Consider the following 27,911-nt stretch of genomic DNA (forward strand, 5'->3'; position numbering starts at 1 on the left):
CTACTGGTTGAGGCTGTTGGGCTTTCCGTTGTCCTCATCCGCCGGTCGACATAGGTCCCCGCGCATTGCTACTCCGATCATTTTGTGTCGTGTTTGCAGCCACAAAAGAGGGACATTTTGCGGTATCTACGATAATCGCCTTGCCGAACTAATTTAAAAAAACTGCTTTGTCTGGTTATTTTGTTTTAGCCGAGATTGGACATCGCTGATGTTTAAGCCTCCGTGTCCCCCAGTAGGCTGTGCTGCGGATTGATACTTAACTTCATTGGAACCGACAATGTGGAGGCTGTTAAAATGTCTACTTGGAAAATGAAATGGTTACATTTTCTCTAACAATAAGGAAACGGAGCAGTAAAAGAGTTATGGTTCGTGTTAGAAACGTCTATTCAGTTTCGTGACGAAGACAACAACCAAACGAGGCGACGGAGGAGTGGTTCATATTGTCTTTCCTCATTTTCATCAAGCCCTCAGTCCGGACCACGGGGGGAAGGATCCTATCCCTAACTTTGTTTTTCTCTCTCCTGCGGCCGTCGATTTCTCACTGTTGGATGCCATATCATTGAGTCCAGGTAATTATATGGCTGAATATACATTCATAACAAGCGTATGCATGTCAAACAGAAGTCGTCTGTCGCGTTGTTACTGGAGTAATAATCAAGTTTTAAGCGCATCGTTCAAGTTGTAACCGAGTGCCACAGCCGGGAAAAGCGGGGTCTTGGATTGTAGTCCCTTCGGCCTGAGCGAGCTTGCAGCGCTATTACTATTACTATTACTAGTATTAGTAGCTTATGTGTGGTGGAAAATATTTCTTTGTCCGCTTCGGTGGGCTATAATGTTACGGCACATTAGCACATTACCGAACCGAGTTAGCTCCCCAAGATTTAGCTGTCTGTAGTACCAGTATGTCGATTTTCTAGAAACAACGCATGAACGTTAACGATAGACATGCGTTGTTGATTTGTTTTAGCTAACGGTAAGACACTCCCGGTTGTGGCTAAAATTGCTAATTTCTCCACCTGGTATCAAGATGTTAGACGTTCACTAATGTAACGTGAGATTAGGTTACTGTACCTTCATATGTTACGTTATAAAACCCCAAATTAAGCAACGATAATAAAATTCGAGTTAAAATGATTATGTTTTAACGTTACCTCCCTCCACCCCCGACCACCATTAACAAGCAACACGAATGCGACTAAAGCATTAATTACTCCATCTTGCTTTATTTAAAACACACTTAGAACAATTGTTCCAAGACATTTTTGACTTTTTTTCTGATTTTGTTGCGTTTTGACCGTAGAGCTGAAACTTTGGTGGCTCGGGTCTTTGTGTTCATTAGTGCCCCATTCTCCTGCTCGACGTGAGGGGCAGGCAACAGGTTTTAAGGCCCGTTTTAAACCGTCCCGCAGGATTTTAAACTACCGATGAGCCATGAAAACTCATGCAGTTTATAACAGTCCATCTTTAATTAGACGCCAGGTACGCGATGTTGTGTGGGTATAAGTGCCTTAAAACTTTTCTCCAAATGGAAAAGGCCGGAGGTGGGGGTGCTCAAGACAAGCGTATGCAACTTCCATTTGTTAGGAGGGGCTAAGCACTTATCCCCCATTTTGACCTCAGCTCAGTGAGAGACAGAAACGACAAGATTATGTAGTGCCAAAGTATTTTGGCTTGTTCATATGTCATAGCACACATTTCTTATTAGTCGTTACTATGGCAATACGTTGATTGTAACCCCTTTTTTTTTTTTTACATTTACATTGCCTTTTGCGAGTTAGGCTTGATCTAGTTGTTGCACCCTGTCATGCATTCAGAATTGGATGTTTTCTAAAATAATGTCCATTTTTTGGTGTTGTCACTTTATAATAACCAAAGTAGTAAGATGACTCCCAATATCACTGGTAAAAGTAGCAATCCTGGTAAAAAGTTGGATGCATTTTAATGTGATGGGTTATATTACATGTGTTTTGTAGTTCCCATTACCAGCTCAAATTACTGAAACTAATGGGATTTTTTTGGTTTCCAGTGTATAAATTTAGACTAAAAGTGAATCTTCCGTCATGCCCTGAAAATGATACATATATGATATGAGTTATTCAAGCAAAACCATAGCAGGGACATCTTACAAATGCACTTTGTAATCCTAACCCCCCCCCCCCCCCCCCCCCCCCCCCCACACACACACACACACACACACACACACACACACACACACACACACACACACACACACACACACACACACCTAGTTTTTAATGTTGCTGGCTGTTTTATTTGTTATTTTGGGGTTTTTTGTTAACTTTTTTCCCTACACTGTACTAACTGTTTGCAACAAAACCAACACACTGGACAAAAAAGAACTGCGCAGCTCACATTTGTCATCTTTTGTTCATTGGTTGTCATAATTTTATACACATTTTCGCAATTATGGTAATTGTAAATTAATATCACTTTAAGTGACTTTTCAGTGTTTCTGAAAGATCTCAAAGTTCACAACAATTCCTTTTGTATTGACATTGGGAGGTGTGGTCAAACATCCTTAGCCAGTTTTGGGGGCAATTTACAGGAATACACATGGTCAAACACTTAAAATATATTTAAAGTGTCTTAGCAAAAAGTCTTAAAAATAATGACAACATATTCCAAACTCAGGAAAACTGCATTAGCGCAAAGGGACACTGGCCACAACAAGTCAGCCTCCAACAACACAAACTCAAAATAAAACTCTGAATTTGAACACCTTTAGTATAAAATCACACCATTGTGATGTCCCCCTTGGGTATTAACTGCAGTGCTTTTGTGTTGCAAAGCATCTCTGCTAGTTTGCCCACCTCATGTAGAAATGATACTTATTTAGATGTTTTTACGCACATGGCCTCATTTGATACAGGCTGGTCACATACAGCACATTTTGTATTTGAGAGTTCAGCACTTCGTCTGTTGCCAGTACGTTTTTTCCAAAGAGCTGTGAGAGCAGGTTAGTTTTTGAGGTAGGAGTAGCTGTCTGGGTCCAGGGCCCCAGTGTGGCTTGTGGCTGAACCTTGGTCACACACCTTAGAGGTGTGGGCTACCAGGGAAACTCTTAGAGTTGACTGTTTTCCCCCCAGTACTTTCTTCTTAATAATTTCATAGTCTTGCAAGAACGTGCTACTAGACTGGTTATGGTATTAGTTATTTAGGTTTAACTGTATCAAAGGTGGAAACATTACCTGTGTAAAGGTTTTTTGTAGGTTACGTATCATTTAATTGACTTTTCTCACTGTCTTATTGAGCAAATGGAATGCGTTTGAGTCATTAGCCTGAATCATTATATTCGGTGTAATGGTGGGAAAACTCAATATTAGATTGACATTGTGATGTAGGTCTAGACATTGTCTGGTGTTGTTGTTTTTTGTAATATTTTCTAAAGCAAGATTTTTTTCTCCTTCTTATTTCATAACTTTTGCCACCATTCCAATTCCATTGGTTGTGACAACATTTTCTGCAGCAGTTTTGTTGTTGAGATATGGCGGCACAACAACACAACTAGACACAACAACACGCTCACTCAGGCACGTGTAAACAAGTCTCCCGTTTAACTATATTTTCTGAACTAACTAGTAGTTATTAAAAAGTAAGACACCTCTAATGTCCAGCTGTCCATGGCAATATATATATATAGTTGCTTACCTGCACCTGAACCATAAACACATGATGAACAAAATAATGCAAATAAGACACAATTTGTAAAGCAAAGGAAAAAATAAATACTTTTAAAGGCTTTACGATAGCAGTAACTCATGCAGTTCCCTAAAAAACTAGTGGATTGTTCAAGCTGGGTCAATAAAACAGTGAATGCACCAAACTGCTTTGGTTTATAAATCCACATTTTTCTCTGAGCCTGTATCACCCTCCCTTTTGTTTTGATTACATTTTGCAGAAAGCACCAATAGCCATATCATTGAGGTATGGAACTGATACTTGACTTAGGGAGTATCCAGCTCTACACCTGCATATCCTTGCTGGTCAGAATAGCTAACCATCTTACAAAATATACTCATATTCTCCTTACCTCTGCTTGTAGTCGCTCGCTGAGACTGAAAGGCCCAAGTGAACAGCAGCAGAGAATGGCTGCAGTGGAAACAGACAAGGAGCTCAACGACTTGCTGGATTTTAGCGCGGTAAGATCTCTCTGAAGATTGCTTGAATTTAATGTGCATCCTTTACAGTAAGGGTGCTCCGATCGCTGGAAGCAGTATCTGCCAATCACATCCCCTTTTTGAACCCCTTCTTTTTATTGGTAGCATTATTTGTTGAACTATTCTCAACAACATTGTATATGAGATATGAGAAAGTATCATCCAATGACATCTGTTTATTTATCAAAAGGCAACATATTCCACTCCCTCTCCTTTCACTTCACGTTTAATGTGTATATCGGTAGAATGTCACAGACAGGAAAAAACATAATTTTACATAACACTTACTTGTTCCGTTTTGAATTACAAGCCTCTGGCATTTCTGTGGACAGAATCCTTCATTTGTTAACACGAGGCTTTTATCGTAAAGTTGTTTGCGTGTTGTGAAAAATGCACTCAGTTCTTAACCCTTTTCGGTAATATTTATAAGGAAATAGTCTCGCTTGGCCAGACCTTCCTCCACAGCGCTGCAGGGGAGGGTCTGGCTAATCCACACATTCCAGGATGGACAAAAAACGTGCTCTTGTTTATTGGCATTTCATTAAACCAATCACAATCGTCTTGGGCGGTGCTAAGCGCCGGACCGATCCATGGTGGCGCTGCAAAATAGTGTCAGGAAGGAACTGGTTTTAGTGGAACATGGTTACGTCCAAAAGTTGTTTTAGTCGTGAAGAAGAAAACTCAGATTGGACAGATATGTGAGGAGCAGGTAACCATAGTCCTCAGAAATCAGCCGCAGGTTAGAGTTACAACACAAAGAAAGCGGAAGGTGACGGACATCTGGCCCAAAAGAGCGAGAGACATCCGGCGACACCACAGGAATCCCAAAAGTGGAATTTCGTGGATATTGACTAATAATAAAAAAAACTAATTTTATTAGTGATGCCCGTTATCAAAAGCAATCTCAGTGTAGAAAGATGGGGCTCGCAGGCAGCGCCACTGCAACGCTGTGTGTGTGGACACCACGTGTGAGTGTGTGTGTGCAAGCCACAGCAGTTCGGTGAGAGAGAGTAACATCGGGGCATCCATGAATGGGCCAGTCGATCACGGTTCGAAGGGTTGCAGCGCGTACATTAGCCATCTTTTTACGAGAGGTTTTATTGTTGTGTCACTTTAATGTTAGCAGTCACTCAGTCAAACCTGGAATCCGTAGATTGCTTTATTGCCATTGTAGCTGTTGGCTTAATAGTATATAATAGTTTAAATTACCACCTAATCAACTTTGCACAAGTGAAGATGATATAGCGCTGCAAAGTCTAGATGGAGTACAGTTTACAGTTTCAATTTCTCTCATTTCAGATGTTTGAGCCTCCAGTTTCAAACGGCAAGAACCGGCCGACTACTCTCGCCAGCAGTCAGTTCGGAGGTTCAGGTAAGACCAAAAAGATTTTCTTTTTCTAACATTGAAAAAAATAAAATTAATGTCCATTTATTTAGTTTTTTGGACGTTCTGTTCCTTTCTTTCCCAAATAAATGAAATGCAGTTTTCCTATGCATTTGATTCTCTTGATTTAAAAAAGGAAAGAAATGTAAAATGCTATGTCAAAGAAAAGAAATTCCTTCCTCTCACCTAAAGCAAGTGTTGAAGTGTCCTTATTGGTTTGTAATGCTCCCTCAATCTCCTGACACTAAAGCATGGCAGAAATAGGCTGTTCTTGTCATCCCACTATTCTACTCCACATTCATTCACGCTGTTTTGAATGGTAATAGAAAAGGAAATCGTTCTGTTCTTCACTTGTACTCAAGAATTGTGTATCAGATCATAATTATTGGAAAGTACCTCGGGAAAGATGGCCAGGTTATTTAATGTAATGTAGATCATCTCCTCAACACTTCCTCGTCCTCGCCTTGCAGGTGTCCCTTCCCTCACCTTCTCAGCTGTTGCCATTCTATCACTGTGGACAAAAGCCCGGTGTGGGGGTTGATGGGAAGAGCCCAATTTATCTCATTTGCTTACTCTGTGACTAAAGCCCCTTTCACAAATGAAATCTATCCCTTAAATGTTAAAGAACATTACCTGCGTGGGTTCATGTGTGAATGGGTGATCAATATTCAAGGAAATCTTCACTGCCATTTTCCCACCTCAAGAGCTAGTAACAAAGAACTTGCCGGATGGCTGTGTTAACGAAAGCAGTAACATTGCAGGGACGAGCACGTAAAGGGTTGCGTCCCTCTGTCCAAAGACACTTTCATGGTGAGCGAGCGAACCAATCACAAGACTACGCTCAGGACCTATTTAAATCTGTGACTTGTTTACCATATAGCCTTTACTTGTCTCGCAAACTTGTTGAATATCAAATACATTACAAGAACATTGGCACCGGACAAAAACGGCTCCATCTGCTCTCCATTGCCATGGCATGTGTGAAAAGGGACAGAATGGAAATGTTCCTGAATGTAGTGTATGTGTAAATAGTGAAAATCCATATTGGTGTATGAAAGGTTATCCCAGTAACTCGTGAAATGTGAAAGAGACATAAGTGTTTCCTTGTCCTGGAAGCTCGCACCCTACGTGTTCTCTTCATATACAATCTTTTCACCTAGAGCCGATATCCATCCTCATCATCTAATTTACCAGCCCTTGAGTTAGTTTTAAGGCATGCTTGCATGTTACTACACACAAACCGTTTCAGAGATACTTGACATCCGACTGTTTCTGGGCCCTTTTGAATTGCTGCCATACACAAAAAAAGTGGTAAGCTTTAAAAATGCCTACCTGTCCATTTCTACCTTCAGTGTAGCAGATCCACTTGCCCTACGTGAACCTTTCTCTCTCACCCTCGCATCTCTAGAAGTGCTGTAGGTCTTTCGGCAAGCCAAAGAAATGAAACAGGATATTGAAGCTAAGATGAAAGACAAGCCAAGCTGTGACAGGGTGGGGTATAGGGGGCTCTATTTCTTCTATTCACTTGAGGGCCACTTACACGTTCTTTTGTCACAGCAAGGTGTGTGCTTACAAAAAGGTTTTACAAGGTCCATATTAAACATGTGTACGGTACTCCAGCACCACTTTTTGGCTGGCCACCTGTCCTTTCAGTTCATTCTAGGGTATATAGTCATACCTTGGCAAAACAATGACTGCTTACAAGCTAATAAGAATATGGTTGAACAGGGGTAATATGTTTCCTGTTCATCCTGTGTGGGTACAACTCTTCTCATCTCACTCTCATACAGAATATTTCCCCAAAATGTGAAATTATTCCATCTTGCTCAAGGCCATACTTTTTGTCTTTGATACTTTGGCTGTGGGATAGGTTTGAGCTGGACTGCATTCATGTAGAATATGTGGCTAAAAGAATAATTTCAGAGAAAAATGAACCTCAGTGTCCGTCTATATGTATTAAATTTGGTCATTTTGATGCTTTTCGGGTAACCCTTGCTGTGCTATCATATGGTTACTTTCAAAGAAGCTAACTTGGTCAAACTGTAGTCCTGCCTTTTGTGGAACAGCTGCCACATGTTTTTCTTATAGAGTCAGATTTCTCCCCCCCCCCCTCTCCCCAGTATGGTTAAGGTTTGGGATATGTGGAGGTTAAACATGTGTGGCTATGGGAACCTCCCTTTTAGAGCCATCAGTGATGGTAATATCTCGGCTTTGGTCTTATGTGCCTGTTCAATCCCTTTCCCCAGTCAGTTAAAGTAATTGAATTTGACTTTCATTTTTTGGTCTCTGGAAACTGAGAATCCTAAAATGTATTTTTAAACTTTGGTATGGGCTGAAATGCAGAAGGGGAAGAGTTTTAAATTTGCATGAGTTGTCCTGTTTTTCAAACAGATGTGTTAGTGAATCACAAAGACTAACGGGTGTTAAAGTCACAAGTAGATTAGCTTTTTTAAATTGTAAACTATTGTGCATATTTCTATTGAAATGTGTACTTTCATACGGTGTCAGAAGTAGGATTTTTAAGTGTAAGTGTGTTACCCACTAGCAAAAGTATTTCTAAGTCCATTAGCGCACACTGTTGTGTTTGAGAAGTCTCCAGTGACTCACAGGTTAAAACAGCCAGGCCTGTGTTATTGTACATTGTTCTGTATTTTATTATCAGTATTCCCTCTTGAGATTTGACCTGACATCATGCTTTGTGTCTGTGTGACTCATTTTGCCAAGGGAAGGAAGAAGGTGTGTAGACCAAACGGCACACTCAGTTATAAGTGCCTGGGGCAGTGTTCATGTAAAAACCAAGACATGTCTGCAAGTTTGGTCAATGGATGTGCTGGAATTCTGCTGCTCGTGAAGCCTATGATTCAGGCTGGCTGTCTGTTTCCAGTATCTCTTCCTGTGTAATTATAGACTAGCCATGCTTAAAGGGGCGTTGCATGCTGGGAGGAAAAGTGCATTGGGGTTCACCAGAGAATTTGTCTGATGTTACTCACCCTTTTCTTCATTTTTCTCTCTCCCAAGTCCGGTTAGTGCACAACTTACCGGTTTCTCATGGTTTTAGCACTTCTGGTGTCGCCAAAAATGTGTCTGACTCAAGAACAACGCTGCTGGAGATAGTGAGGAAGAGGAAACCCATTTTTTTCTAACCCCTGTTCTGACAAAAAAAAAAACAATGTGTTGGATTACAACATGAAAATCATATGTTTCTGCAACAGGTTTCATGTTTTAAAAGACCTGGTAACATTGTCATAATGCTGCCCTATAGGGAGAGGTATGGGGGTATGTGTTATTTTTTGATATTTTGATAATGTAAAGACTCATGACAGAGATGTCAATAGTCGCATTAAAACCTGAGCCTATTTTGTGTGTGTGTGTGTGTGTGTGTGTGTGTGTGTGTGTGTGTGTGTGTGTGTGTGTGTGTGTGTGTGTGTGTGTGTGTGTGTGTGTGTGTGTGTGTGTGTGTGTGTGTGTGTGTGTGTGTGTGTGTGTGTGTGTGTGTGTGTGTGTGTGTGTGTGTGTGTGTGTGTGTGTGTGTGTGTGTGTGTGTGTGTGTGTGTGTGTGTGTGTCACTCTCTCAGACAAGGGAACATCACTGTGGTGGGATTTCATGTATAGACCTACATTGTAACACTGTCAAGGTGGTCCACACCTATTATGTTAAATTGCATTAGTTGGCAGGTTTTTTAATGTTGGTTGAAACCACAATGGATTTGTGTGTAACCGTTAGTAGTCCGGTAAATTAAGTACACATTACCCCCTGTATAACTTCACTTTTGGTTTTTGTTGTTTAGGTTCAATGTAAAGATATAGAGTTGTCAGGATTCATGGAAGCAATTCTGAAAACAAGCTGAAATTTCCATTTAAATTTTGTTGATTTGCTTATCATCAGATCAGTTAATTAGAAACAATGTGGCTTTTACATTAATATAAATTGCTCATTACTGCCTCTGAGTTATCTTATTGCAACTAGTTTCTTAAACATGTATCCCATAATTCCATTCCTTTGGGTGTAAATATTTACATTAATCCTCACATAATATCCTCCACACACATAATAAATTCCATTAAATGTGTTCCTGGCATTATACATAACACCTGTTAACCCTACACTGAGTGCCTTGAAAATGGTATTCATATACAAGAAGGTGTGTGTTAGTTTGTGGAAATGTGCTAAATGCACCCTGCTATTTGTGGAAAGTAAGTGACTTTTTGATTTCTTTTTCTACTGCCTTACACACCTCAGTTCTTCTAAAGAAGCCAAAAGTACCACATGTTCGTTTCTTGCTAATTAGCTTTGCATGTAATGTTAGTCTTTTCAGACTGTTTTGATATGCTACATGGTTCCGAATACATGTGTGTGTGTGTGTGTGTGTGTGTGTGAGTGTGAAAGATGAAATGTGGCCCCAAAAATAAAAGCTTGTTCCGCTTATCTGCATTTTATTTGGCAATAGGTTGTTTGACACTGCAAGTTAAATTCCGTATAGATAACAAGACTGTCAAGGAAAGGGTTAATGCAGTCTTGAACACAAAACATTGAATTTGAGCCTTTTTCTTGTCTTAAGCTTGGGTTCCGACTTACAACGGAAACGAATGGTTCATGCATTTTCTTTATCGTCTGTGATTGACGTGGAGAGTGACAGGCAGCCATGGAGAGGGGACAAGACATTGTCTCCTTCATCTCTTATTCTGCTGGTGTCGTGTGTATAGATCACAGTTGTCACGGCAATCTAGCAGCTCTCAGCGCTGTGGACCCATCAGTCTGTTCTACTGCTGATCCTGTCATGATTCTAGCCCGCCTCTACCCCACTCCCCTCTCCTCTCTCCACTTTTTAATTAGACAACAAAACAAAAAATATGAATATTCATAGCACTGAGCTTCATTAATATGCACAATTATGCAAATCAGTACGCAATTAAGCTTCAGCTTTTCCCCAGAGATGCTGTGTTGCACTACAAGAGGAGATTGAGAGAAAGGGGACAGGCAGGAATTTCTGCTTCACCAATCTATCACTCCTTTCAAACACACTCACCTCTCGGAAGGCTGGGGTACTCTGGCCAGGGGTACGGTGTGTCTACCTTGAGACCTTTAGCACTCGTCTGTGTTAAGGTGAAGGTGTAGTCCAAATGTGAGAGAATAGATGGGGGGGGGGGGGAATGACTGTTGCCATGGAAAATGTAAAGGAGTGGAGTGGGAGAATGAAGAATGTTGAGGATGATTCTGGGAGCCTCATACTGGGTGTTAATTATTCAAACTTCCTACAGCTCATATCCACACTATGTGACAGCGCTGTCACTATGCTGTCTCTGTGTGAGCTGTGAGCTGAAGCTCTTCCATTGAGGTTACTTTGAGCAGCCTGGAAAAAAACAGCATGAAAGCAGGTCAACTTCATCATTCTCTAAAGTTAGACTTAGTTTTGCAAAGCCTAAGCGCAAATTATTGTTAAGAATGTGTCTGCCTTTTTTTGTGGTTTATAGGCCTCACCCAGTTCTCTGTCTTACAGGTATAGATGAGAGGAGTGGGTCCAGTCCCTGGGGCCCAGGAGAACAGAACAGTCCATCCTTCAACCAGGGAAGGGTACGTTTATCCTCCTTACTACATAAAATCTGGCCTTGTAGATGTCATGCTATTGCGTGAAACAAAACACGAGTTTAGGTGATCAGCATTTATAGCACTTTCACACACAATATATAATATTTGATAATAAGGTTTTCAACCTGCATCTGACCACTGATACAGCACCATTGTGGTCCTAGGTAAATAGTAAGTTATCACCTGGTTCCACACCTTCAGTTGAATACAACTGACTCCCAAGACCAGGCTCTGATTTGAGGAGTGTACTAGAAATTGAGATAGATTACACACAGACGTGTTACACATGATCTGTGAACAACAGCATAAACATATTCACACTGAACGATAAAATAATGGTGCGTAAGACTTAACACAATATTATGAGGATTGTCTTCCGAGGGGGAGCTCTGTCACAAGCATCTTCCCCTTTAATCTCTGTCCATCTCATTGATTGTCGGTTTGCATCTCACTGGGTGTTGTGAGGGTTCGGTAGCTCAAAAAACCTTCATGTTATCGTCCAGATTTATACTAATATCAAACTGGTTTGCAAGTACTGGAGCAGATCTTATCTCTAAACCACTCAAATTACCAGATATTCTGAGTTTTCAGGTTGGTTCTAACAAGGCCAGACCATTGCTTCCCAGATAGTTAGCACAGAGTATCAGGGCTAACTTGGGTTGGTTAGACATTAGGAATGGTGCAGATCCCACTGTAAGGATCCAGCAGAATATATTTGCTTTATTTATACATCTTATGCATATTGGACCATTTTGACCAACCTGTCCACATTTATAACTTAATTTCCACAAAAACCTTTACAGAAGGATTTATGGATTTCTATAGTAACCCTTCAGCTGCTGAAGAATCTCATAATTACCCATTCATCCCAAAACAGAGCACTGACATCCCTGCCTGAAATCTAGATCTGGCACACGGCCTGAGAGCCCAGTTGGATAATCTTTGTTGACTCATTCACATGAACAAACACACATGATGAACACACATGATTTATTTTCTTACATAGCAGCTTTGGTGTGAAATAGTTGTTATTAATGGGCTTTCATTATTTTAATTTATTGATTTATTTTTTACATCCCGAGTGTCTCTGCTGTCTTTCCCTTTAGGGTTATGGAGATCAAGGCCTTTACGGTGAGCAAGAGGGCATTGCCTCTGCCCCTATGTATGGATCCGGGATTGTTGGTGAGTAAGCTGGTAAATGAAATTAGGATGTTGTGGACATAGACAACACAACATTCACATCATCTGTTTTTTTCTTAAAGAGAATCAGGGACATTTGGGGCCAGCTTTACTAATACTAAGACTTTAACAGAAGAATTTGCTCATTAAAATGCACAAGTTTATATCAATGGATAGACTGTGACGACTAAACCAACACAATGAGTTGTTTCATAGGTTAGATAGTTAGTAATGTACCACTTTAGGGCAAGCCATATTAATGCTTAGGTGGCAATGGATGAAGGGAGCAGAGTAATCAGGGAGGATGTGGAGGAGGGTTTTTTGTTCGTGTGTTGTTGTTGTTGCAGTTTGTGTGTTCAGGGCAGGAGGGGGTGCAGGGTGTAAAGGGCACCCATGCACAAACAAGACTGTCCCTTGGGACCACGGTAGCCTATAGCTCTCTTCTGTTTAACTGTCGGGAGGGGACAGAGGTTTGGCACAATTGCCCCTGGACCATTTATAATGGGCCAATTTGTTGTTGTTTTGCTGTCCACAGCCATAAATACCACACATCATCATCATACACTCACACAGCAGATGGGAGGCACCCAAATGGAGAATGGGGAATAGCCAGATTGTGATTTAATATTGACATAAAAGCCTAATTTTCAGGATCATGACCTAATTTTATATTCCTATCTCCTAACAGGAAAGGCTGAGCGAGGACCTTATTCGTCATTTGCAACACAGGTAAATCAGGCAGGAATAACAGCCTTTAATGCTTTTTTAGTGTAATTCTGTCCCTTAGTCAGTTTTCTTTTCCCATATCATCAGAATTTAATATCAAGATTTCTTTTTACGCCACGTGAGCTTGTTCTTTTTTTTTTTCACCATCTCTAGCCGGGCTTTATGCCCAGTGAGATGCCCATGCCCAGTCCCGATGCCCTCTCCCCGTCTGGCCTGAAGTCCAACTCCCAGTTTTATTCCTCCTATGAGGGAAGCAACCCTCGCAGGAGACCCTCACAGGAGCCTATTGGTAAGATTGTGAAGGATCGTTGGAAGCACAGTGATGAGATTTAATTCCAGAAAAAGTTCTTTGTTCTGATTTATATGTATTTCGGTGTATATCATCACTTCTCCTGCTGAGGTTTTTAAAAGTGTTTCAGAAATCTCACTTCTGCTTGGTTAAAGAAAGTGAAATCACTGAGTTCTCAATGAGGAAAATCATTAAAAAACTTCAAACTAGAATACATTGTGGTTATGCATTAATGACTGGTCACAAGACAGGTGGATCGATTTGGTTTAGCAGGACGTCAGAAGGAAGGGGGCTGCATAAGTGAATCCCTACATTGGTGGTTCTATAGTCACTTCTGCAATGTGCATACTTGTGATTCCCCTCTGTCTTTCTCTGCTCAGGACCACAGCCTAAAAAGATCAGGAAGGTGCCCCCTGGCCTACCCTCCTCTGTGAGTACTAGCATCCACAAACATTGCAACCCTGAACTATATCTCAGCCTTTGCGTTCAGTCAATGGGAGCTCATGTTGTCATGTTTTACGCCCCGTTTCACATTCCATTCGGCATCTTAAGCCTCTCCTTGGCTTGCAAAGCAGGAGAATAGCTGCAATACAGGACATCCAGCTCTTACAGCTGTGTATCTGCACCACTGAAGAGAAAAAAAAGAGAAGGAAAAGGGGTGGGGGAAGCCACTCATTCACCCAGTCACTCATTTGCAGCATGTATTTATAGTGTGTTGTATTTGAAGGCCCTTTACTTTATGGCCACATTTCTTCCCCTCTGCCAAGTGTACCCGTTGGATTACTGAAGGGAATTCATACCGGGGTTTAGATGGTTCTTATTCCACCTCATTTTTTCCCTCCCACTCTCGCTCTCTGGGCACCCTATTTCCTCCTCTTCTCTGTTTCTTGCTTTCCCCTTCCCCCCCCCCCCCCCCCCCCCCCCCCCCCCCCCCCCCCCCCCCCCCCCTCCATCCGCCTCCCTCTCCTTCCCGCCGCCTCCCTCCCCTTTCTCTCTTTCCCTCCCCCATCCCTCTATCCCAGCTGCCAGTGGAGTTGGCTGCCATCCAGGATTCGGCAGATGGTTCAGTAATTAGGAGTGCATCTCTCCGTTCCCTCTACTCCTCTCCCGTCTTTTTCCTCTTCTTTTTCTCTCTGTTTAATCAAATTACAGAAGAAAACTTCAGTCCATTTGGATTTGAGTTTTGCAGACACAGTTTGAAACTTGCTTACATCTAAACTAGTCTTGATTGAGAATGCTAAAGTGGTTCAGAACATTGGTTCCTTAATACCCATTATACGATGCACCAAATCCCACTGCATTTCCCATTGTGTGGTCACGTCTCACTGTGTCAAAGAGTGTGAATTGTGTATCTGTAAACCATTTTCAGTAAGGTTCTGTTTAACAGGATAAAATGTAAAAGCCCTACAGACATAGCCCAATAAAATTACTGACACCGCATATTCGATACATAATGCTCAGCGTTACAGTCTGCAGAAATGTTCCAGCCTGTTTATTGAATTAAGTAGCAAATCCAGATCGTAAAAATAGATAACTTAGTAAAGAACACATACTTTTAAGAGCTGTGTTTAATCAGGTATTTAATGTGTATATATCTTTTTTTTTTTTTTTTTTTGAAAACCTAAACTAGTTTTTTACTACTAGTTTTATGGGGTGAATAATTTGTAGTCACAAAGCACAAGGAAGCTCTTATAGCATTTTTATGAGTATCTTATAACAAATATGCTATATGCAGTATCTTCTGCACGTCATTCAGGCAACAAGTTAGATAAACCATATAGCTTGTTTAAAATTAACACAGTGATTTGTGACCGTCTATATATATATATTTTTGTTTTCTTCTTTGCATCCTTTGTAGGTTTATGCATCAGCCTCAGGAGAGGATTTTAACAGGGACAATGCTGGGTACCCGGCCTCCAAGGCAGGAAATGTCTACCAACATTATTACATGCAAGGTCAGTTGCAACAAGAGCCTCCCCTTGTTCATCGAATTGGGTTGAAAAGTTCAATCTGCCAGAGACTCGGTAATGCGGGTAAATGTATCAGATAACTATAAAGATAACAATGACCTGAAATATTCCTTTTCTAGCTAGTGTGGTTGTTAAATCGGCTCCCCAAAATGTCCATATGGAAGTCCGGATGAACCTAAGAGGCTGTTCAGACCTGGCATTTACATGCGTCCTTGTTGATCCGATCGCAAGTGGGCAGCTGTAGTCCGTTCACACTGTGCATTAGAATGCATTTCCAAGTGTGTTAATATTTTTTTTCGTTGAACCTTTTATTTGTGCTTGGGTGATCATTGAGGTGCGGCCCTCAATAAATGACATTGAGTCAAATTACAAAGACAAAAGCAAAACAACACAGAAATTAAGCAACGCCATCATAAGAAAAATAGACACTTTCTATTCTAACTTTCAGAATTGGAAAAATAATTTGAATAAATTAGGGTAGTTAGGATGCAAAATAAACACATTTTTTAAAATGTGTTTTTTTTGGCCTCACTCCCCGCTGCTAAGGGACTTCAGTTGGGATGACAACAGCCCCGGGGACACGACACATCCACATTTAGCCAGCAGCCAGCCATTGTTATTAATTTACAGCATTCCGAACCCAGCACAAACTCAAGCCCTGGGTGATAACGGCGCTAACGGCAGTAACAGAACGTTTTATGTTCCGTCAGGGAAGCAGACCGTGTCGCCCCATGTGTCCGAGTCCGGCTGGCCGCGGTGTTGTGCTGTTATTCTCCCTCCGTTAGCGAACCCTCTTTTATAGTTAAGTTGACCGACAAATGGTGACTGTCCTGCGGACAAAAGGGGAAGTTGGGGAGAGTCTGGCAGCAACACCCGGCAGCCATAGCATTGAACTAGGCGTATCCTCGGCCGTTATCTCTGTGGCCACGGCTCGGCCCCATGAGATACTAGGCGGCCAGTCCCAGCCGCAAAGCAAGTCTCTCAGCGGTGTTGAGTAATGTTGCAACAAGCCCCTTCCCCCGGTGCTAAAAAGTGACACTGATATATAATATATTGTGGTTTTAGCTGAGTGGCTAATGTTAGCGTGCTTGTTCTCTACATGGTCAACTACCTAGCTAGCTACCAATACATATTGAATCAAGAAAACATAATTATGTGGGGGAAACTACAGCTATTTTATCAGAATGACAAGAATAATCTGAACGTGGATAAAACTGTAATGGGTTAACCCATCCGTCAACAGATCCATTTTGATCGGCAATTGTTTAAAAAAATGAAACTACAGCTCCCAGAACTAATTCTAGTTTAGACGTTGTGGACAAATGCAGGGAATGAGTACCGTACGCACAGTAGTTCCGCTTACAGTTGAGTGGGCAGTGCTTCAATGTGGCCCAGGACACACACACAAACACACACACACACACACACACACACACACACAGAGTACTAAAAGAATGTGGCCATTTGTGGCCCAGACCACCTCTAAATTTGGACTGAGAAATCTGATTTCAATGTGTCCCGGGTGCGTTCCGACCTGTCCACTTGTGATCGGATCACTGATCCGGACCGATGTTAATGCCAGGTGTGACCAGGGCCTATGTGCTGTAGCCGTGTGCCAGTTAACGCCCTGTGGTGCCTGTGTGCTGAACAGTGCATCACAGTTGAATGAAGTCATCACAGTAATGTGACATGTCTCATATGTGGCCTTCATTGTCTTCTCATCTCCTGTGGCTGGTTATCCCTTGCCCTTCCTGCTCCCTCCTCCTCCGCTGGATGCCCCCTGACAGAAGGCCTCCACCCGCCCTCTGATCCATGGGGCTCTGCGAGGTCGATGGTTCAGCCTGGTTATTCTGCCATGCTGGCCAACTCCCCCCATCTGGGCCAGCCTGCTCCCTTCACTGCCATCAACCCCCAAGACAGACTGGTGAGTTGTTCCTTTACGCTTTGTTTTTGTTTTTCTATAAAGGCAGGGACACTTTTTGACTAACGCATACTTACTGAGCTTTTTTTTAGTTGTACATTTAAATCATTGGCTGTCTTTGCTTCCCAGAAACGGCAGCCACTGCCCCTCTCTCCCCAAAACTACCCCATGCATGGTAGTGAGGTGAATGGGGCTCATCCTGCTGGTTTCCATTCTGGCCCCGGCAGCTTCGGAGTCCCCAGCCACACCCCCCCTATGGCTGACACCATTATGGGTAAATCCTTTAATGTGTGCTCTTTTCTTTGTGAAAAGTGCTCCTTATGTTTTGATGCATTATTGTCACATAGCTAATTATTCATTGAGCCTAGGATCTAATTGTGAGCTATTTTCTTTGTGAAAAGTGCTCCTTGTGTTTTCAAGCAATATTGTCACATGGTTAATTATTATTTGAGCATATTATCTAATTGAAAAGCTTTTTTCTTCCTCAAAAGCCAATCGAGGAGCAGTACCTGGAAGTTCAGGTGATGAGATTGGAAAAGCCTTGGCATCTGTAAGTAATATTACAATACATATTTTAGGCAATTACCTAACACAATACTTCCAATATAGCATAATAAATGTAAAGGAATAAATTGCCTTTAATTTAGTTAAAAACATTCTTTTTTCCAGATCTATCCTTCAGACCCACACAGTAACACCTTCCCTCCGTCTCCATCTACTCCCTCTGGCTCTCCCCAGGCTGTATCAGGTGAGGAAATAGCTCTAGTTAGTTCTTCCTGAGGCCTTGAGGTGATCTGGCTGTCATGTTGGTTCAACACAGGGTCTTTCTTGATGTGTAATGAGATGATAAAAATCTTAGTCTTTAAAAATGCTTTGTTGTCATCCTGACTGAGCCTGAATGGTTTACAAAATTGACATAAACCCGATTGTTTTCTTTTTTTATCACCTGTGTCACCAGTGTTTATTTCTTTTGCTGGCACTGAACAAACGGAACCGAAATACGTTTGGCATTTAAGACTATCATGACGTTTAGGTCATCTGATATAGCAGCAAACTAGTTGTAAGACATGTCTCACCTATTAACTGAAATCTTTGCAAGATTAAAATATACTGTGTGTCAGTATTGTGTCCATGTTTTTGTTGAAATGTTTTTCTTTTTAAACCCTGCAACAATTCTGAAAATGGCATTTTTATCTGTGCATACTGTAAATGTAACTCAAGTTACACCATCCATAGCTTAACCTTCACTTTATCTTACACACACTCCAAATATAACTGAAGAGAGGAAGGGAAAATACAGTTAAAAAAGAGTGGGGTCACTTCCGCATTTGTCCATAAGTTCATCACACCCTCAATACATCAAAAGCTACTGCTGCTTTACAAGGTGAGACAAAAAGAAGGGGGGCGAAGATGATGATTGTAATCCCAATAAAGTTGAAAGAAAAAAAAACGTTCCTTGAAATTGTAGATTTGACACATTTATGTAATATATCTGCTGTATACATCCCTTTACTGTAATGTATTCTGGAAAAACAACACTTACAATATCACGACATTCAAAATCTGACGATATCTAGTATCATATCCCAGTATGAATCAATATTATATTGACAAATATGGGTGGCAATAGCTCGGTCCGTAGGAGTTGGGGTTTGAGCCGGAAGGTCATTGGTTCAAGTTCCTGTACGGTCCGATGTAGGGAGTGTGGACTGGTAGATGGAGAGATGCCAGTTCACCTCCTGCTCTTGAGCAACGCACCGAACCCCCCCCCAACTGCTCTGGGTGCTCCTCCAAGGAGCAGCCCCCTCATTCTCTCCATTGGTTTGATAGCATTTATGGGTCCTGAGCATGTTTGGTAATTGAGGCCTGTGTGTGCAACTGTACTAACAGAGTAAAAATGTCCCCTCGTGGGATAAGGCATTCTTCTTCTTGAATTGTCCAGCCTTAAAATGGAGCCTCATGAAAGATCAGCTACTGATTGGGGGCATTACCTATGCGTTATTTTGTTAACATCAGTTTAGAGCATAAGCTCAGCTGAGCTCAGTAAATGAGGGCAAACGTACCTTGCCAAATCTAATAATCTTCTCTTTTGTAGGCTCTGCATCCCAGTGGACTCGGTCCTCTGGCCAGGCCACACCTTCTCCTAACTTTGAGGGTGGAATTCAATCCATGGTGAGTCACCGTGTCTTTTTGATGTTAGAGATGCAACAACATATTGTAAAAAGGAGGGAAAAAAAGTGAGTTAGTAAAAGTAAATTACAGTGGCAAAAACAGGATGCTAGTCAGTCATTCGTGAATCATCTATTGTTGTCTAATTGGTCATTCTTCTCTGTAGCCAAGTAAAATGGAGGACCGTCTGGATGAAGCCATCAATGTTCTTCAGCGTCACGCCAGCGGACAAGGAGGGCCAGGACTGGCTGAGATGCATAGTCTGCTCTCGTCTAGCTTAGGGTTGCCTCCAGCCTTCACCAGTGCAGCACTTGGATTGGCCAGTCGCCTGCCTGGACTGGTGAGATTAATAAATAGCCGCACAGGAAACCTATCCACAAATGACTGAATGCAGTTTGATATTAAAAATGAAATAGAGTGGTATAGCTGTTTTTTGCTTTCATCCAAGTATAACAAACTTCTAACAAGATCCATGAAACACTGTTTAATTGTTTTCCTGAAGCTGTCCGGTCACCATGAGGACTCTCCTGGTCTGCCCTCTAGTGGAGTACTTATGCACGGTCACCATGGCCCCGCATCTGTCCAGCCAGGCTCTCAGCCTGAAGGTTTTACTGGTAAGACTTTCTGTGGCTCTCTACTCCTCTATTAATTTGTCATGTCAGAGGGTGGTAATACTTTGCCATCATTGAATGTCAAAGTGGCAATCCTTAAGGTTTTAGAGCTGGTTGATTTGGGGTCCCCCTATTTACTGCTAGTAATAGCAAAAGTAATTTAATACTAAAGGTCCTAGAATAAAACAAACTATTGTTTTTTTTTATAATAATAATAATAATAATAATAGCCTTGTTCCATCATTCTGTGAGCAACTGTGATGTGATTTTGTGCCTCTTGTCACCCCTGAGTCTGTGAAAGTGAAAGTAGTTGGTTACCTTGCTGAGAAGTTGGAGGTGTGCAGCCTGCAACTCTATGAAATGTTTGGTTTGCATTAGAAGTAACTTTAAAAAAAAGTTTGTAATACTGCAAATATATAAATATTGCGATACTTGCGTCAGTAGGTCATTGGCTTAATCACTATTGTGTTCTATCATTCGGTGATAGATGGTGACTTAACAGGCATATTTTAATGATCGTCTTCGATATTGCCACTTTAAGCAATCCTTTTTTAGTTCTTTATGTATCTCATTCGGTATCCTTGTTTCTGAACTATCTGTGCAGCCCTGTCCGGGAGCCAAAGTCGCTCCACTGGTTCTGATATCAAACGAGAGGACAAGGAGGACGATGAAAACTGCTCAATCACCGACAGGTCAGAGGACGAGAAAAAAGACGTGAAGGCCCGCCTGGGAACAAGGTGTCTAAAACCTTTTTTTCACACAATATTTATACTCCATCACTGCATGATATTTCATGGCAAATAATGCTGCTGTGGTTTAAGTATAATATGTGTCAGGAAATGGTCTTTCAACCTTTTTTTAATCAATGAATCATAGTCAATCATTTATTTAATTCGATCATAAACTTTTGGGCACTAGCCTGTTAATACTAAAAGAAATTAATAAAAAAGGACTTCAGTTGGGCCCCTTTTCTTGCATGGTAAGAAAGGATGGCCAGTTATAAATGTGTTCCAGTTTCTGAAGGTGCTTTTACTGTGTAGTGTTAAAAGATTCATCATCTGTTAAGTAGGATACCTCACTAGTTGGAGCTGTCATTTGACAATAAAGTGCTCATATTATGCTCGTTTTCAGGTTCTTAATCGTATTTAGAGTTTATATCAGAACAGGTTTACATAGTCTATTTTCAAAAAACGCCATGTTTTTGTTGTACTACACATTGCTGCAGCTCTGACATCTATTCCATCTTTGTTGGGAGTCGCACATGCGCAATACCTTTTGGTAAGGACTACTAGCCAGTCAGAAGCAGAGTATGAGGGCGTGCCATGCTAGCATCTAAGCGAGCATTATAACGTGTGTTACGAAGTGACTCCTATTCATCCCGGAAGTAAAGGCTGGACTATAGAGCTGTTTGGTACAGTTTGTGAACAGTGTTTTCTGTTGGAGATGGTAACTCCCTTTGGGGGGGGATTTTGAGCTTTTCCACTTTGTAAACCTATTGCATGCACAAAAAAGATATTTAAAAGGAAAGGTAAAAAGCCAAAGAGCATAATATGAGCACTTTAAAAAAAAGTGAAAGTGAAAATCATGATTAAGGAAGAAACTGTATAACCAAAGTACCCTATCCCATTTAAATTTTTAATGCAGTAGAGTTCAAAAATCTGAATCTACATCAAAGAACAGTTATCGCTAAGTAAAAAGACAAACTCTTTTTCAAAATCCGACATCCTTACAGGCGTAACATCAGTATCCAATCAAAAGGTTAATGAACAGAAAATGCCCTAATCTAGTATGCAAAAATACAGACAAAAGACAACGTTGGAGCCAATGACTAGAAGAAAATTTGGTTTACACAGTTTAAACCAGATCAAAACTTTCCTAAATGGGACTTCAATTTGAAAGTAATAAAATCACAATTATAAACACTGCTACCGTTGTCGATCACATTATCTGTTTGTCAGCGAGTTTCATCTTCGCTGCTCTTCATCATTGTTGATGCCGTTTCTTGGCTGTGCTGGCGGTCAGAAGTTGCAGCTCACACAAAGTTGTTACTGTTTTAATCTTTTTTTTTGTCATTGCCATTTACTTAAAAGTTCTATATACAACGTTCAGAACCACTAGATGTCAGACACCATCTCAGACCACAACAAATTGGCGCGTCGGCCCCACACAGGCATCACAATGACATGCACAAACATGCATGTGCGGCTGGCCCAGCTACCAAAAGAAAGAAGGAATGTGACTTCATTCTCTGCTCAGGACGCCATTACTCCACTATATCTTTACACAACAATAGTTGGTTGCTGCTTTATTAATGTTCTGAATGTTGTGTATAGCACCTTTTAATCTTCATGGTTCTTTAGATGTGGTGGAAGCTTTAAGTTCCTAATTCTGTTTCTGACTTTAGTTCCTGGGGATCCATTATTCCTGTTACTATTGGGTCAAAAACTGACTGATCGCTCGGGCCAGACCATAACGTGACCCACATTTGTAGCAGTGTTTGTAATCGTCATTGAGTTACTCTGGAATTGTATCCCTTTCCACGTGGTGTTGACATCATTAGGATAATGTAATGCACTCCGAAATTGGGAAGTTATTATCAGTGAACTGTACCCATACTGTTGTTTCATTCCCTCCTCATCTGCCATTGGCTAGTCTGGATGATGAGGAAGACGATGAAGATCTACCAGTGGAGGTAAAGGCTGAGCGGGAGAAAGTGCGGAGGCAGGCGAACAACACCCGTGAACGGCTACGTGTGCGGGACATCAACGAGGCTTTTAAGGAGCTGGGCCGCATGTGTCAGCTCCATCTGAGCCACGAGAAACCGCAGACCAAATTGATCGTACTGCAACAGGCTGTTAACGTTATACTCAACCTGGAGCAGCAAGTTCGAGGTCAGTGGGTGTCCAGGGAGAAAGGAAAAGGAGGGGAAGGGCCTCTTTACAAAAAACTCCCACATGGCTTCAATTTCACCCCTCCTGACAAGTGCTGCTAGTCATATTAGATCTTTTTAAAATGACTTAAGGCATTTAATTTGACTCCACTTGTAGTGGTATTAACGCTGATAATAAACTGGAATAATGTGAGTTAAAGCCATTTTTGCAGTCCATCCTAAAAGCGATCATCAAAGCAAGGATACGGGATGAGGAAATGAAGCTGTGTGACTGTTTTTAATACATGCCCATTCTCTAGTTCATCTTCTGTGGTTTTCGTCCTCTGGTAACACATACAGGACCGCTGGTTGTTCTGATACAGTATGTGTTGCCTTGTCTTATAATTGGCCGTCTGTTTCCGCTGTGAAAATGCTTACGTGTCTTTCTGCCTCACCTTTCCGCTGTATTAACACATCTTTTTGTGTGCTCATTTGCTTTCCACTCTTGCCTCATCGAGCTTTTAGTAAACCATGAGGTTTTATGAAGTCATTTTAATTTTTAAGTTTTTTTTTCCCCCAGCATTAAAATGTATTTTTAAAACTTCCAATCACAGTGTACCCGTCGAGACGCTGGCCCGCTGGTTAGAGGGCTGTTGTCTTGTGTATTAACCCGTCTTCAGCTCTGTTGCAGTTCTGTGTTGCATGTCCCAGCCTTTCGAGCAGTAACCCTTTCATCTTGCCGCCCTTTTTTTTTTTTTATCGCGAAAATCCTTATTGTTTCTCCATTCACTCCCCTGTCCTCTTGTCATTTTCTTTTTACAGATCTCAACAGTGACCACCTCCTCCTCATGTTCAAATAAATACATCTCCTATTGCTGATGTATTTAACACAATGCCCTCAGCCTCTCCTCTTGGCTTTTTCTCTGTGGCTCTTTTTATGTTGGCAGAAGGTGTTGCTTCCTCTCTCTCTCCCTTTCTCTCTCCCTCCTCATAACTTCTCTCATTCTGCTGGACAATCACTATATCCCCTCAACTTCCATCCTGGACCTCAGTGACCAAAAGAAACTGTTTGTTGGTTAGACTTCAGGATGGATTCATTAGACCGGTCGCTCAGGTTGACTGCATCTTGATCTCCAATATATTTGTTTTTGGCTTGAATCATTTAGTGTTGCGCTTACTCAACCCACGGCACTTAAAGTTGTGACTCATTGAGAAAAAATCCATCATTTTTACAAAGATGTATTGTTTGCCTACTGTAGATCCTGAAAACTGTTCCCACCCCCTCCGCTCTCTCTCTTGCAACACAGCCCACTCCACTGGTATCTTCTTCAGCATTTCCACTGGTCTCCTCTTGGGTGATTCTGAGGAGGAAAAATACTAAGTTAAAAGCAATATAGCTTCAAAACCGTATTACTGCAGTTTTAGTGAGAACGTCTTGTCCAGGTTCAGCAAGGGCTGTGATTTTGGGTTTGTTAACCAGCCCCTCCACCCCCCACTTCTCCTCCTGGCTGCAGCAATGTCTCGGTGACCGATGAGAACCTGACTGCCGAGGAGAAGGAGCAGAGGGAGCGTGAGCGCCGCATGGCTAACAACACTAGGGAGAGGGTGCGCGTGCGTGACATTAACGAAGCCTTCAGAGAGCTGGGCAGGATGTGTCAGGTCCACCTGCAGAGCGACAAGGCCCAGACCAAGCTTATCATCCTGCAACAGGCTGTCCAGGTCATTATGGGCCTGGAGAAGCAGGTGCGAGGTAGGTCAGCCGAAACAGAAAGGTCTGATCCGCATAGACAACCAACCATCTCTTATCATAGCTGGACAAGTTGCCAGTCATTCACCTATAGAAAGATCTCTTCTTATATTGTTCTCGCTTACTGTGTGGCACTCACTCTGGCATTCTCTTCACTATTTGCTCGTATGACTCTGAAAAATGGAGATGAAAGGGAGAATTTGAGGAAGTATAACCCTGCTTTTCTGCCAAATGCCTGCATTTTTTCATCTTTCTTTTCATTTTCCTGTCTGGCTTTCCCTTTTTTTCTGTTCTCCCTGTCTATATTTGACCTTCTGTATGTTTAAAACTGCTTTACGGTATAAAAAGACATGCTCCCTTACTGTTTTTAATCTAAGTGTTGGGTCCTTTTTTCAAAGAGCGTAATTTGAACCCAAAGGCGGCCTGCCTCAAGAGGAGAGAGGAGGAAAAGGTTTCCGGCGTGGACCCCCAGATGCAGCTCGGTGGGGGTCACCCTGGTCTAGGAGGAGATGGACATATGTAATTCTCAGGTCGGTCTACAGAGTTTGTATAATTGGGTTTGTGGTGCCTCCAAGATGATAACAATTTGTCTCTGTTTTGTTGAAAGATATTCATTCATTGTTCTCCTTTCTCTTCCAGTTCCTGTTGATTGTACAGCCCTTAGAACACGTGGCCTTAATCTATCATTGTCATGCATCTCAGTGTGTGTTAATCAACTTTTGGAAAGCACACACGCACACACACCTCATTACTGACAAAGCAGGTGGCCACATTCCTGACTATGAATACAAAAGTAACAAGCACACTCTTACAGAAAGAGGGGAAAATGTATTAATCTTAACATGACAACACTTTGAACCGAGGACACCGGTTTGGAGACAGTGGAAATTGGACATAAGGACATTCTTATGATCGTGTTTTTGTAAGACATTTTTGAAAAATTGCTTTACGTGTTGGGAGCAAAACTTGTTTGGATCAAATGAAACTTTTTGGATCAACTGCTTGTGTGAGCAGAGTTAGGATTTGTATTGTTGGATATTGGCATTCCCATCTGAAAAACAGGTCTTACATTCTTCACCGGCGAAGAGGGACACCTGGGTTTATATCGTGTGATTGAACAAAAACCTGTTTTAATGTGCCCGACAGAGGCCTAATGCATAGTGTTAAGATAAAATAGCCATCATCGTAATCTCCTTTTGTGATGACTGAATTACAGAGGCAGGTTTGGAGACCTCCAGCAACTAACTGGGCAATCAGAGAGACGACTCCTTTTTTTTGTTGGCATTTCTAGATGTACTTTTATTTTTTTTATTTCTTGCTTTGACTAAAAAGGTGCCACAGTCACTGACTCACACAGGGTGGGTTGTTTTTTGTTTGGTTTTAACTGCGGATCCCTGAATCTCGCCTCTCTAAGTCCTGTACATCTGTTATGGTCACTGCAATGCAAGTGAAACGGAGACCGCCAGAGAGAGACCCTCCACCGACACAAACCTGAGCAAAGACTCGATCCTAATCGAGGAACCACGGTGATGTTGACTCAAAGGTGGGGCCCGTCTCCGCTGATTGGATTGGAGTGTACAGATGTCATCCTCACTGCTCAGCTCCATCACCCTCATGACTGTCTCACAGCCGTGTGGGGAGCCAGTGTCCCATCAGTCTGCCCCTGTCAAATCATACCTGAAGACTCTGTCACAGCATTAGGAACTTACTAAACTTAAGTCTTGAAGCAATTTGTATTGTGGTGGATCACATTTTGCGAGAAGGCAGAAATAATTGGGTATTGAAAGGGATCATGAGTGTACCCGCTACCCTGTAGAGAATTTACATGCCATTGATGGACTTGTTTTGGTTGTTGCTGTGTTTTGAGCATTTAGCGTTTTTTTTTCCCCCTTTTGAACAATTGCAAAGCCTGTTGTAAGGATCTTCCTTTTTGTAGAATTGATTTATCATTGCTTTTTGTATTGGTTTATTTTTTACTTTGTAAGATAGTTGTATGACTTCTGTTTGTATCATTTGGAATGCTCTTTCTTTTTTTTGTTTACATTGTTTAAATGTAAGATGACTCTCTCAATTTAGATTCCAGGAACAAAGTGAGGTGTTTTCTTTTGTGCCAGGTGCTTAGAAATGTTAGAAATGACAAACTTATCTGGCTGTAACATCACATGTTGTGATATTGCTCTCTTTTTTGGGAAAAAAAATGCATGTTTCAACACAAACGTGTCAGACCAGTTGTAATTGGATCGTTCTGGTGTTTGCGACAGTTTTTTCTCAAATGAAACAATATTTTTCTTCAGCGCCCTCCTCTTCTCACCCTGATGTCCAGCCCTTTGATGAGCTTTTTGACTAGTTTGAGGAAGGGGCAGTAGGGGCGGCCTGCACAATCTGCAACATAATTAACTGTTTTGTCATGATCTGAAGCATAAAATGAATCAAAAAGGGTGGCCTTAGTCATTTTCCTGACTTTGGGAGTTTTGATAATGGTTACTCACCAGTGCCTGAACACTTCTCTGCTACATGGTGGATGATGTTGCATTTGAGGATTTATAGGTTGTACCTTTTTATAATACAGATGTATGAAAACATATACTTCAGTAACATCTGACGGTGTCTCAGAACATCTAAATGAAGAATTACACTCATTGATACAGATTGCTTCAGTGTCTGTCATTAAATGTAAGATGACTAATAACCTGGTCTTCAACTTTGACGCTGAAAACTGCTTAAAATTTTTCATCTTTTATGTACTGATTTTGCTAAGTATAATTTTGTCTTTGACTGGCATGTGCATTGATGTATGTACAGCTGTATGATATGTACAGCGTTACCATTGTAAGCTGATACTGAAATGTAACAGTATTTGGTTTTCTACCTTCATTTTATCACAAATCTTGCCCCACGGACTAGCCCCAGACATTATTTTCTTGTCAGTTACTCTAACCTTTCTGCAGAAAAATGTGGTGTTGTTGTGATATGAAAATCTCTACTAAAGACTTATACTTTTATTTCTTTACCCGAAAGATATGTCGACGGAATCCAAGGATCAAAACATGCACCTGATATTCTTTAAGAGACCCTTTCTGTCCTCCACAACAGATGAACTGCTACAAATCTCTCTGTCTTCACTCATGTTTGGGGACAACATCTATGTAGGCTATGTCCTCAAAGTGCCTCCAGTTTCCTATTTTTTATATATAAAGTAGATATAGAGAACTGTTGTGTATATAACAGTAATGTAGCAATAAATGTGCCATTTTTAATAACTACCACGTTTATCCAATGTC

The 27,911-nt window shown here is 41.4% G+C and overlaps 1 protein-coding gene across 6 annotated transcripts; it reads left to right on the forward strand.

Moving 5' to 3' along the window:
• Positions 1–31: 31 nt before the first annotated feature.
• Positions 32–27,894, forward strand: tcf3a (transcription factor 3a). 6 transcript variants are annotated; one of them, XM_034887512.1, is made up of 20 exons: positions 32–569; positions 4,064–4,160; positions 5,478–5,550; positions 11,061–11,134; positions 12,256–12,331; positions 13,017–13,057; positions 13,208–13,343; positions 13,724–13,773; positions 15,202–15,298; positions 17,101–17,237; positions 17,364–17,508; positions 17,726–17,784; positions 17,904–17,982; positions 19,330–19,406; positions 19,570–19,743; positions 19,906–20,017; positions 20,619–20,751; positions 24,398–24,633; positions 25,029–25,160; positions 25,270–27,894. In XM_034887512.1, the coding sequence occupies exons 2-19, from the start codon at positions 4,107–4,109 to the stop codon at positions 25,151–25,153; spliced, it is 1,878 nt and encodes a 625-aa protein (XP_034743403.1). In that variant the 5' UTR covers positions 32–569; positions 4,064–4,106; the 3' UTR covers positions 25,154–25,160; positions 25,270–27,894. The 6 variants fall into 6 exon arrangements, with proteins under 6 accessions (XP_034743403.1, XP_034743405.1, XP_034743407.1 ...); XM_034887514.1 differs by having other exon boundaries at positions 20,619–20,706; XM_034887511.1 differs by lacking the exon at positions 24,398–24,633 and adding an exon at positions 22,667–22,905 and having other exon boundaries at positions 36–569.
• Positions 27,895–27,911: the final 17 nt, after the last annotated feature.

This window comes from Etheostoma cragini, chromosome 12 (assembly GCF_013103735.1).
Source record: "Etheostoma cragini isolate CJK2018 chromosome 12, CSU_Ecrag_1.0, whole genome shotgun sequence".
Taxonomy (NCBI): domain Eukaryota; kingdom Metazoa; phylum Chordata; class Actinopteri; order Perciformes; family Percidae; genus Etheostoma; species Etheostoma cragini.

Bases quoted from the DNA above. Each gene is read 5' to 3' on its own strand.
- tcf3a (XM_034887511.1), top strand. From the start codon at position 4,107: ATGGCTGCAGTGGAAACAGACAAGGAGCTCAACGACTTGCTGGATTTT. The intron at 17,238-17,363 runs GTGAGTTGTTCC...TTTGCTTCCCAG, and splicing joins TCAACCCCCAAGACAGACTG to AAACGGCAGCCACTGCCCCT. The intron at 19,407-19,569 runs GTGAGTCACCGT...TCTTCTCTGTAG, and splicing joins AGGGTGGAATTCAATCCATG to CCAAGTAAAATGGAGGACCG.